The 11,679-nt window shown below is 32.5% G+C and overlaps 1 protein-coding gene across 1 annotated transcript in view; it reads right to left on the bottom strand.

Annotated features, from left to right (window-relative positions):
• Positions 1-2,430: 2,430 nt before the first annotated feature.
• Positions 2,431-11,679, bottom strand: part of PIG-U (phosphatidylinositol glycan anchor biosynthesis class U) — a 181,808-nt gene continuing 172,559 nt past the window's right edge. The window contains exons 11-12 of the mRNA XM_090390140.1: positions 8,371-8,513; positions 2,431-2,612 (exon numbers count right to left, since the gene is read on the bottom strand). Coding sequence (XP_090246266.1) covers positions 2,481-2,612; positions 8,371-8,513 — 275 coding nt within the window. The 3' untranslated portion in view covers positions 2,431-2,480. The remainder of the gene's footprint in view (positions 2,613-8,370; positions 8,514-11,679) is intronic.

Below are 11,679 nucleotides of genomic sequence, written 5' to 3'. Positions count from 1 at the left end.
GCCCCCTCTGAATAGGCCCTTGGTATGCAGAGGACTGTGATTAATGGTTACTCTTCAGATTGGTCTAAGGTTAGAAGTGGAGTGCCCCAAGGATCAGTTCTGGATCCAGTTGTCTGATTTTCATAAACAACATCAGTGAAGTGATAAAGCAAATGTTAAAATTTGCAGATGATGTGGAGATTGGAAGAATGGTTAATGATCAGCACCAATCAGTGCTCCTTCAGGATGATTTGGATAGGCTTCAAGGATGGTCAGAAAAATGGCAGCTATGTTTTAATGCAGCAAAATGCAAACTCTATGGGAATAGTAGCCCCAAATTTACAATTTTGGTGGGGTGAAATTAAAAACAGTATAGGAAGAAAAATATTGAGGAAGAAATATGATGTCTTATTGATGATTTATCAAACATATGCTTGCAGAGATAATAGATCATAACCCTACTATATTGGACAACGGTAATATCATACTTCAAATACTGTGTCCAATGGAGACCACACCTTAAAAAAAATTTAAACTCCTTGAAAGGTTCCAAAGACAGACAATTAGCCTGGTGAGATTGGCAAAAGGGTGTCAATATGAGGGAAGACTTCAAATATGTGAGCTGCACAGCTTGAAAACTAGGCAATTAAAAAGAGATCTAACTGGAGTATATAAGGCTCTGAGAGGAGTAAGTAAAATGAATGAGGGTAAAATTTTCTTCTGCTACGATTCCACAACTAGAGGCCATAAATTTACTAGGAAAGAGATCTAGACTATGGTAGAAAGTTGTGTTTTAGCTAGCATGTTGTTAATTACTGGAATAAGTTACCTCTGTGGGTGACTGGGACTGACAGCTGGAAAAATTTCAAAGGTCAGTTGGATTGGATAGTTACCTATATGAGGAGAGAATCAAATAGGTAGTTTATTTTTTTTATTGTTTTAATTTATTATTTTATTACTATCATTTTTATTGATTACTTTTTTATTTTTTGGCTGGTGCAGCAAAAGCCTGTAGCTTCCTTGCACTATGTGGCTAATACTAAATGGAGAAATCATCATACAATGCCATCATAGCATGACATAATTGAATACTGTTATGATTATAAGCAGTTGAGTGGCAGTGAGCTAACTTCTCTTTCCTGCAGAAAGAGAATATAATTTCCATGTAAGCTTTAGTAGTGTGATTTGTGTAGTTTAGTTAGCACTTGTAAAGGGGACTATGCCATTAGTCATACGTATAGATTAAATGACAACTAAGTAGTCATACCAAGTGAGTGTATTTTAATTAAAATGTATTTACTGAAATGTTACCACATCACACTAAAAATATTGGCAATGTTTCAAGATTCAAAGGAAACCTCCCACTCTTCAGGCCAATTAGATATGGTTAATGTACAGTCCACTTTTGTAAGCATCATCAGAGGCCTGATGACTGAGTTCAGTTGAACTTTGAAGTGAAATGCTGCCAATATTTTAAATGTAGATTGATGCTACAGTAACTCTTCAATAAATATTTTTTTAAAATACTCTCATCAACAGTTATGTTTAAATTTTTTTTTTTTTTTTTTTTTGTTCCTGGCTTTACAACAGCATTCAGGCAACAGTTCTCTCAATGAAAAATCACCGAAGAATATAGTAATGGTTGTTGTCAAAGTTGCAGGTTTATATTTTAATGGACATATTGAACATAGATGTGTAAAATTTTCAAATAGTAACAGATACGTTTGGCCATGCCCAAGTATAAAATTTTTTTTCCCATAAGCTGATCACACTACAGTTACATAAATGATAATAAGTAAAAATTAGATGGCATTTTTTTTCTTTCCAAAATCAAATTTTTAAATTTTGGAAATATTGAAAAATATTATAATATACTGAGATGTGATATAAATTAATTTCATATAGAATGTATTTACATAAAAATATAAATTCTAAGTTGCGAGTAGTATGCACAAAATTACTGTTGGAAGATGAGCAATACAGATAGTAATGATGATAAAAATTTGCTTTTCCATCTATGTTTGTGTTTCCTAATTAAAGGAGGGGAAAAAAGGAAGGAATTTATATGCAAAAGCCTGTTTTACACGTTTACAAATGGGATTAAGCTATTCATTTATAAACTAGTTACAGAACTAGGATGTTTCAATTGCATCATGGTTATTAATCATTTTCAGGTGAAACATTTAATGTTAAAACAGTAGTTGTGAAATTAAAGTGACTATCACATACAACTTAATTGCTTATTTAAAGCATTTATATTTACTTTTTGATTATAAATCACATGATTGTTATTTCATCTTGCTAATAAATATCAAATAAGAATGAATTTAACATCAAAATTGGAAATAAATTATTTTCTAGGTACTAACAAACTGTGACATTTACTTTACTTTGCTTGTAATATTCAAGTTGTATCTATCATGTTATGTGACACTAAAATTATGTGGTCCATCTAGTCTAAAATGTATGGATTACTCCTGAACACCAGTTCAATAAAAGTTCTATGTTTCACTTGGTAAAACCCGCTGTAATTCTAGCTGTAATGGAACACCATTGGCTTCTGTCTTCATTTCATGAAGGAGGTAATATTCCCGTTTAATATACGCAAATAATACATCTGTCACAAGGAATATCTAAAAAGAGAAAAATATATGTACACATGCTCACATGTATATAACCTTCCAAATATGTACTGGAATGGATCATGCTAACTCTAACAACATAAATGTCCAACATCAAATGCTCAACAGTACTTTTACCTGAGAGTACAGTTTACCAGTACATTTTCCCAAGATTAATATTTTCTCAATTATAAGTTTTACTTCCTGTTTGCATATGTGGCTTGTTTACATTCATTACCAAGTTGTAAAATTATTTCTTTCCAGAGATATGCCACTAAGTGCATTATAATCACATTATCTATTATCTTTGATATATAATTTTTTGTGTCTGTTCACCACACTATCATTGTTCACAATGTCTGAGTTCATTTCTATTGCTGAACCAATAGAAATTAACCTTTATAACAGACTATAAATTTAGAATTGGTATTAAAATATCAGAATGATGAAAGGAAGCAAAACTTATGTAGCACCTATAATAAAAAATAATATAATAAAAATAAAAAACAAGTTTTATGCTTTACTATTTGGATTAGCTATGTAAAGCATAAAACTTGTTTTTTATTTTTGATTTTGAGTTTTTTATTTTGAGTTATTGCAATTGCATCATTTATATATGTAGCCTGAAGTAGTATTGGCTCCTCATCCCCCTGATGAGGAGCCAATAAGTTCTGAAACAGTGCTGTATGGGTGATGGTATCCGCTGAGAATAAGTAACAATACACCTAATTCTGTTTTTGCACAAACTTTTTTTACACGAATTCAAAATAAATATTTCATTCTCTTTTTACGCGAGTCATTTTGATTTAACACGATTTCTATGAATTTTTTTGTCTAAATTCTAAGAAATTTTTTTTTTATTTGTGGCATATTAGTATCATTTCTATATTACACGCACCAATAGATTGGATAACAGCTAGTGTGTGCGTTTTGAAATGCATGCTTTTGTTTACAAATGTGTACGTCTAGGTATCTATGAATATTCAACGTTTTTATTGAATTTGGTACACATCTACAGGAATTTAAAAGTTCACTGAATTTTTTTACATTTGGGTATTCTCTCGGCAAACATATTTCCAAAAGTCTTTTTCTGATGATCTACCTTTTAGGAAGACATTGTTTCGCAATGTAATTTTATATAATTTCATTTTCAAGCAATATTTTCTCAATGTGAAAAATCTCAGCGATTTTTTCTGCAATTTGTTTCATATCTAAGTCAACAACAATGTCTTCAATGGTTTTAAAATCACCGAATCTGGTTCCAAAATCATCCACAAATTTTCTAAATTTCAGAAACATATTTCTCACTATTAAATTCAAAAACAGGATTTCACATCTAGTAAGTATTTGTTTGGCACAATCAGGGTCCTGAGCTGAATATCATCATTCTTCTCTTTCTTGGTGATTTCCTTCTACACTCTCTCTCTCTCTCTCTCTCTCATGGTAACTCAAATTTTTTCTGGCTGGTTTTTGGCATAAACCTCAAGCTTCCTTGCACCATATGGCTAATAATAATAACAATAATAATAAATTATATTTTTGCAAATGATCTTGCATACTTGCAAAATGTTAGAATTTTTTTTCTTTGAGATCATTAGCCATTGCCAAAAATTGATATTTATATGCAGAAATACTACTAATCATGTCACCCACATTTTTATTTTTTCCAAATTCAGATCACTTTAATTTTCTGGTAAAATCTGACAAAAAAGCCAGATCACACAACTACTCCGTATCTTGTAGCTGCTGATAATCATCTCCCCTTTGATCAGCAATTTTTTTTAATTTCATTCAGCAAATTTCTAAATCTCTGTAGAAACTTACTCCAACTCAGCCACCTCACATCTGTGTGTAATATCAGATCTGGTTCATTTTCATCGAATTGCATTTTGAAATGTCTTCTTTGAAGAGATTGTCCTCTGATGGAATTCACAATTTTGAAAGTTATGTCCATAACATTTTTAGTATTTACTTTTTCTGGCTAACACTTGTTGGATGATACAGTGCTAACTCAAAAAATCTGGGAATTCATCTTCCTTTTGGCACAATGCGATGAATCCGTTAAGATGCCTGGTCACTGTGTTAGCTCCATCTGTTGTTATTGACAAGAGCTTAAATAGTGGTAATTTACTGATGGGATTCTTCCTCTTGCTCAAATTACTCACCTGAGGGAACAAAAGCCAAATTGAGGAAAGATAATTGTAGAATAGATGTGCAGAAATTTGACTTTAGTGAGCAGGTGGTTGATAGTTGGGACAAACTTCCATCTATCATAGTCTAGGTTGAAAACTTTTTTTTTCTCTTTTAATTTAAACTTTGATCAAATTTTTTCAATAAAATTTTTGAATGCGTTAAATATATCAAGACCTCTAGTTCTTTCTTTTAACGAAACCATATCCAGCTGTTCTTCGCTAGTGGCAGAATCATCAAAAACCATATGAATAAAAATGAGCAATTGAGCTGTATCACTGACGTCTGTAGATTCAGCCAGTTGGAAAGAAAAGGACAAACAATTAGCCAATTGAGCACGCAATTGTTCACTCACATTTTTACTCATTTTTTCGATGCACCACATCACAGTATTTAGAGATAATTGCAGATCTTATCTCGAAATTCAACACACACACACACTGCTCCCCACTACGTAACTGCATGAATTTTCATTAGACAACCCTAGCGGCTGTGCAGTGACAGAGTAGTCACGTGGTTCAACGGATTTGTAAGAAGCGTATGCAGTGGGATGCATAATAATAATAGCATTTAGATTTTGACCAATCTATTTTTTATATACAGTCGATTCCTTTTATTTGGGACACATCGGGACTAGTGCATTTTGGCCCAATTATCCGAAGTTTCACGTAAATAGTTAAAAATACAAGGGACCCCCGCTTTACAATTGGTTCACTGTACAATCAAATCACATTACGATGGAGTCACCACAGTAAAGTACACAGTAAACGCCGGTCATTGTGATCACGTTTGTGAATTGAATTTTAATTCTGTTAAACAGCGATTCTAATTAGCGAAAATAGGAGGAATATTATCCACAGGCTATAAAAGTAAAGATATATTAAGCACAAATTTATCCTTTATTACCTTACCAATTAAAAAATTAAATGATACATGAAAATTGGAAGAATATATGTGATAATTGGAATAATTAATACGTACTGGAATATGTACATACTAACTAGTTGACATTTCTGTTCACTGACATTTGTGGGTGGGGGTTAAAATTTAAATTAGTAAAAAGATAAGCAATCAATAACAAAGAACACTGCACACACACAAATTGCAAGTAACATGATACGTGCAAGTGAGAACGGAGTATTATGAAAATTAATTTTTTTTTATATGATTGAAGATTTCATTTCACCATAATAACCCACAGAATTCCAGCTGTTGGTATTATCGCAAATTCAATAAGATCGAGTTTACTATCCGTTTATAATAGATTGCACTAACAGAAAAGCCCAATAAACAGATGATTGCTAATTGTTTTTATTGTTTTATGATTGTGACCTCCAGAAATCCGACCAAACCATGTGGTACGGTCGGAGACAATTGTAGGGTAATCTCCAGTGCTGCAGTCTCCTGCCCTGATTAAATGGAATGCTGTCCCAATTAAGCGAAGTAAACCCAGGCTATTTTCTCGATTGGGTTCTGTTTTTTAAGATTTGCCCCAAATAAACGGCTGCCCCAATTAACCGGTGGCCCAAATAACCGGAATCCACTGTATATTTAAAATTCGTCGTTATGTGATCGACCAAAATTAAAGTTGCGAGCGACTTGTTGGACACCCCTGCTTTAGAGGATGGCACATATAAGGGGATATAAATTTAAACAGGAAAAGGGTGGCTGCAGGACAGATATGTGAAAATTGTGCTTTCAGCCAGAGAGTAGCTGATTATTGAAGAAAACTTTCATTTGGAGATGTGGAAATGGGTAGTTAAAATAAATTTAAAGAATTGGGCAAATTATTAGAAGGGATGGACAAATGAAGTGTGGAATACAATATATTTTTATGGCTAATGTATAAGCTTGTTTCCTTACATCATTTTGCCACCAGTAATACTAAATAGGTATGATTTCAACTTCAAGAAGGAAAGCCTGGTGGTCTGTTCACAGCAAAATGCTTAATAAATCTGTCAACTACTGAGTGCCAGGCACTCAGGATGAAGGGTCCGTAGTCACGAATGGTCGTTAGTGTAGTATCTCAAATAGAGCGCTTTATGGTAACTGAAAAAAAAAAAGTTTCTAGTACCCCGGCTTGGCCTAAAACTGAAGAACTAATGAAAACGTTGTCTATTTGAGTCTTTCCAGTTGTTGTGAATGACAAGGGTGGGAGAAGCGACTCCAACTTCTTCCTGGAGAAGCAATTAAAGTCTTGGGGAAGAAGCAACTGGCAGGCAAGGGCCATACAAGACTCCACGCAGATGAGCAGACTTTTATGGACTTGACTAGACCATCAAGTCCATGAAATCTGCCCATCTTCATAAAATTTATGGGAAACCTTGCAGATCACTTGGAATAATGTTAGTCAAGACACTATTATAAAATTAATTGCCAGAATGCCACATCTGTGTAATACAGCAATAAAATCTCATAGAGGATATTTTGATGAAAAATCAGTATAGCTGTTAATATTAATCATTTTAATGTTATTTTCTGTAAATTTTTCAATGCTTAATAAAAATCTTAAAATACTTTGTAGTGTGTTGTTTTTTTTTTATATTAAACCTTACATTGTCATAGCTAATTTCAAAAAAAATTAAAAACAACTGTTGTCACATGCTGTGATTTCAAACTTTTTGGTGGGAGTGTACATGGTAATGTACCATTATAAAATGCACTCAATGGATTTTGAATTTTGAAAAACACAGGATATTACTTACAGAATACTTGTATGTCACAAAAATGGAAAGTATGTATTGGGAGATTCTGAACGTCAGATTAAAATCTTATGATAATCTGCAGCAGTTACAGGAAAATGTAATCTCTCTGTATGATTTATACTGAATCCTGACTTTTGTGTAACTTCCAAAATGGATGGAAACTTACATTCTTAAAACTTTCAAGGAACATGCAAAATAACCGAATCATCTTTGAAGAAAATAAAGAACTATGGTGATCACAGAAAAAGTTAGGGACATGTACTTTCTTAATTGGCATTAGCATTAGTAGAGGCATATGATGCAAGAAAGCAAGCTTATGCAGCATCAGCCAAAAAAAAAAAAACCCACTCCCACTTCACCCCTCCGTCCGTTCGAAATACCTGTCCAGCTGAGACTTAAATTTATTTAGGCTATCAACTTCCACAACAAGAGATGGAAGTCTGTTCCACCAACCAACTACCCGCTGGCTAAAGGCAAATTTCCACACATCTATCCTACATCTGTCTTTCCATCGGCATTGAGCATGCTCAAACCATTCAAGGCTTTATACACCTCTATCAGATCACCTCGCCAGAGCCTAGTCTCCAGACACTGTAATTTGAGCCTTTCTTTGTAAGAGCAACCTTTTATTCCATTCACTAATCTTGTTGCCCTTCTCTGTACTCGTTTCAGCAGCTCTACATGCTTCTTGAAATGAGGCCTCCAGACCTGTATACAGTACTCAAGGTATATTAATGGTATAATGAATGTTTAATACTAGAAATACTGACTACTGCTTAAGGGAACTATCTCAGAATATTCCTAAAAAAGAGATTACTTCAAAAAAATATCATCTACTGCATTGTCAACTCCTTCTAAACATAAAAATACTTTACCTGACCAGTATTAAAAGCTAATGTTATTCCAAAATAAAAATTAGCATTGGCACTTCCAGCATATATCCACAGGTGCCACAAAACTGGAGCAAGAAATGTACAACTAACTATAACACAGCCTATCAAAAAGTTTTGTCGCATATCTGAAATGATAAAAATATACAATTTTCATTATTAAAAATATATAGTTAACTATATATATTTTAAAAATATATATTTTACTGTAAAAGGCATTATTTTAAATTAACTGTTTTAAATAAATTTTTATGGCTTCTTTTTTTCTAATATCATTATACAGTAATGCATTATTTTTAATAACTGTTTTGATTCATCTTTTACGAGTTTTTTTGTCTATCATTATATAGTAATGCAGGGCTCTCCATCTGGAGGGGTGCATGTGGTATGCATGCCTGCATACTACATGTTGATTCTGTGTAACCCACAAGAGTATTCTACCATTTCTAAAAATATGTTAATGCTTTCCTCTTCTTTAAAAAAGGCAGTGAATGTTGTTAATGAACTTTATGGAAAGCACTTATTAAAGCAGAGGTTTTTGGTCTCAGAACCCCTCCTCTGCACTCTTAAAAATTATTGAGGACCCCAAAGTCAGTCTTAGTACAATGTCTTAGTATTATTATGAAAACAGTTTTGACCTCGCAAGCCCCCCTGAAAGGATATTGGGGACTCCCAGTGCTCCGCAAACCACATTTTGAGAACAGCTGTACCAAAGGGTGTAAATAGTGGGTGTAATTTTTCAATCGATTTCACAAGACATCTAATAAATAACGTTTTGTTAGAAATAAATTTTTTTCTAATTCTGGTAAATAACATTTCAGTATACAGTAGAAACTCAACTATCCAGGTTAAATGAGGATGTAAAATTGTCTGGATAATGAAAAATCCTATAATCAAAAAAAATTTTACATGTAATTTTAGTACTTATGTTTTATTAAAAAATATTCAAACTACATAATAAAATAAATAAATAATTATGTACTTGTACATCATACACACGTACATAAATAAAATTGTTTCTTGAAAAAAAGTCATTTATTGAACACTTGTTTAAAAGTTGCTCTCTTTTCATAGCTGCTAAATAATATACTTTTTAAACATAATAATTCTGTCTAAACATAATTTTAAACATAATAGTTCCTCCTGTCTCGCTCTCCCAAACCACTTCATTGCAACCTCTAAACATTGAAAATATTCAGATGTGAAGGACCATTTTCCTCCTCATCATCTTCTTGGTCCTGTTCCTCTACTTTAGTGTTCAACAAGGAATCAATTACTTCATTATCATTCAAAATTTAGAATCCAGGATCATAAAAATCACAATTTAACCAAGCCTGATATCTTCATTGTATTCTCTGCATTTGAAATTTGTTTTAATGTCTCCGTGACTTTTTTTTAAATAATGTTTTCATCTGTGCTACTGTCATCAGAACTTTCCAATAGCCTTTTCAAGATTTTGTTCCATGATTTTTTCAATGTTGAAACATCTATAGAATTCCAACCTTCCACTAACATGTAGCAACAGTCCTTTAAGTTGATTTTTTAAAGAAAATTATAACTAGATAGTATGAATCAGAGCTGTAATACTCAATACGTTCTACGTTGATAATAATATTTGTAAAATAATAAGAGGAGTTTACCTCAATATAGTACGTAGAACACTTCCGTATGATACCCTCTAGAAATTAAAACGGAAAAAACTAAAAAATCGACAACTTACCGGTACATTAGAGTAAAATATAAATAATTAAAAAACCAATGTAACACAATTCAAATCAATTTAAAACAATTAAAAATCAAATTAATGCAATTAAAAGAATTTAATGAAAATATTCAAAACAATTTTTCGTTAGATTCTTTTAATTGTGTTAATTTGATTTTTAATTGTTTTAAATTGATTTGAATTTTGTTAAATTGGTTATTTAATTATTTATATTTTACTCTAATGTACCGGTAAGTTGTCGATTTTTTCGTTTTTTCCGTTTTAATTTCTGGAGGGTATCATTCGGAAGTGTTCTACGTACTATATTGAGGTAAATTCCTCGTATTATTTTACAGAAATTTATAACAGATTTCTCATCATTATCGTCAACTAATAAGAGCTGTTTACACAATCAATCAATTACACATCGTTGTTTTTTTTTTTTTTTGTTAGTTGTTGGCGCATCAGCTTCTGTGGCCATATTGCACCTCCCGAGGTTTTTGCATTTCTACTCTGATCCAAGCCCGAAGCAGGATTTGAACCCGCGACCCCACGACCTTTGGGTTGCCAGTCAGGCACTTTACCCACCCGACTAGCCCGGTCGGCACATCGGTTGTATTACAGATGTAAACATCTGATGGAAGAAATTTAACCTTAATTATTTTTTCAATCTGGTTTAAGCATTCTATCAACAGATGTGAAGGTGCGTTATCGAGTAATAATAATAATAATATTTTTCCTTCTTTAACAATCAATTTTTGATATTCTTTCGCTTCCAGAATAAATGTTTTTATATACCATGTTTGAAAATTTCACCATTCATATATGCTTTTCTCTGATGATTATAGATAACTGGGAGACTTCTTAATTTTTGAAGCATCTAGGATTTTTCTGATAAGAAACGAGTTGAATTTCCACAATTATGGTTACATGTTCTTTGCTTGTTTTGTACCCTGTTGCAGTACTCTCACAATGTTAATGACTTGCTGGGAAGAGCGTTCCAGTTTCATCAGCATTATAAATGAGTAAGTCTTCACTGTATCCTTCTTCCTCTACAAATAACTTTGATGTTTCTATAAAAGCGTTTTCTGAAGATATGTCAGCAGAAAGCTTTTCTACATGAATTTCAAATACTGTAATATCATGCCTTAAACTTTCTGGGCCAACCAGAACTTGCTTTGAAGTTTGGGTCTACATTTAATTTGTATTAAAAATGTCGCTTTTAATACAAATAATAAAGGACCAGCACTGGCTGTCCAAAAGATCGTTTTTGAATTAGTTACATGTAGACAGCCTCTTCAGCTTCATTTCGAGCTTTTCTCATATTTGCCATCCTCCTTCATCAGATAATTAGAGAATTTTATAATGCTTTCACTATTTTTCTTTATGTCCAAGATTATTGATGTGCCAACTCCATATTTCTCAGCCAAAACAACATCCCAATTCACCCTTTCAAGGTCTCAATTATTGCCATTTTATCATTTAATATTAGCACAACACTTTTTTTTTTTTGAGTGACATCGGTATACAGAATTTTCTTTGTTAAAAATTGTGATGGAAAAATACTCATCCACGAAATGAACAAGTGCATT

Source organism: Mastigoproctus giganteus, chromosome 2 (assembly GCF_048544385.1).
Source record: "Mastigoproctus giganteus isolate SK-2022 chromosome 2, ASM4854438v1, whole genome shotgun sequence".
Lineage (NCBI taxonomy): Eukaryota > Metazoa > Arthropoda > Arachnida > Uropygi > Thelyphonidae > Mastigoproctus > Mastigoproctus giganteus.
This window is presented reverse-complemented; position numbering and strand designations above follow the sequence as displayed.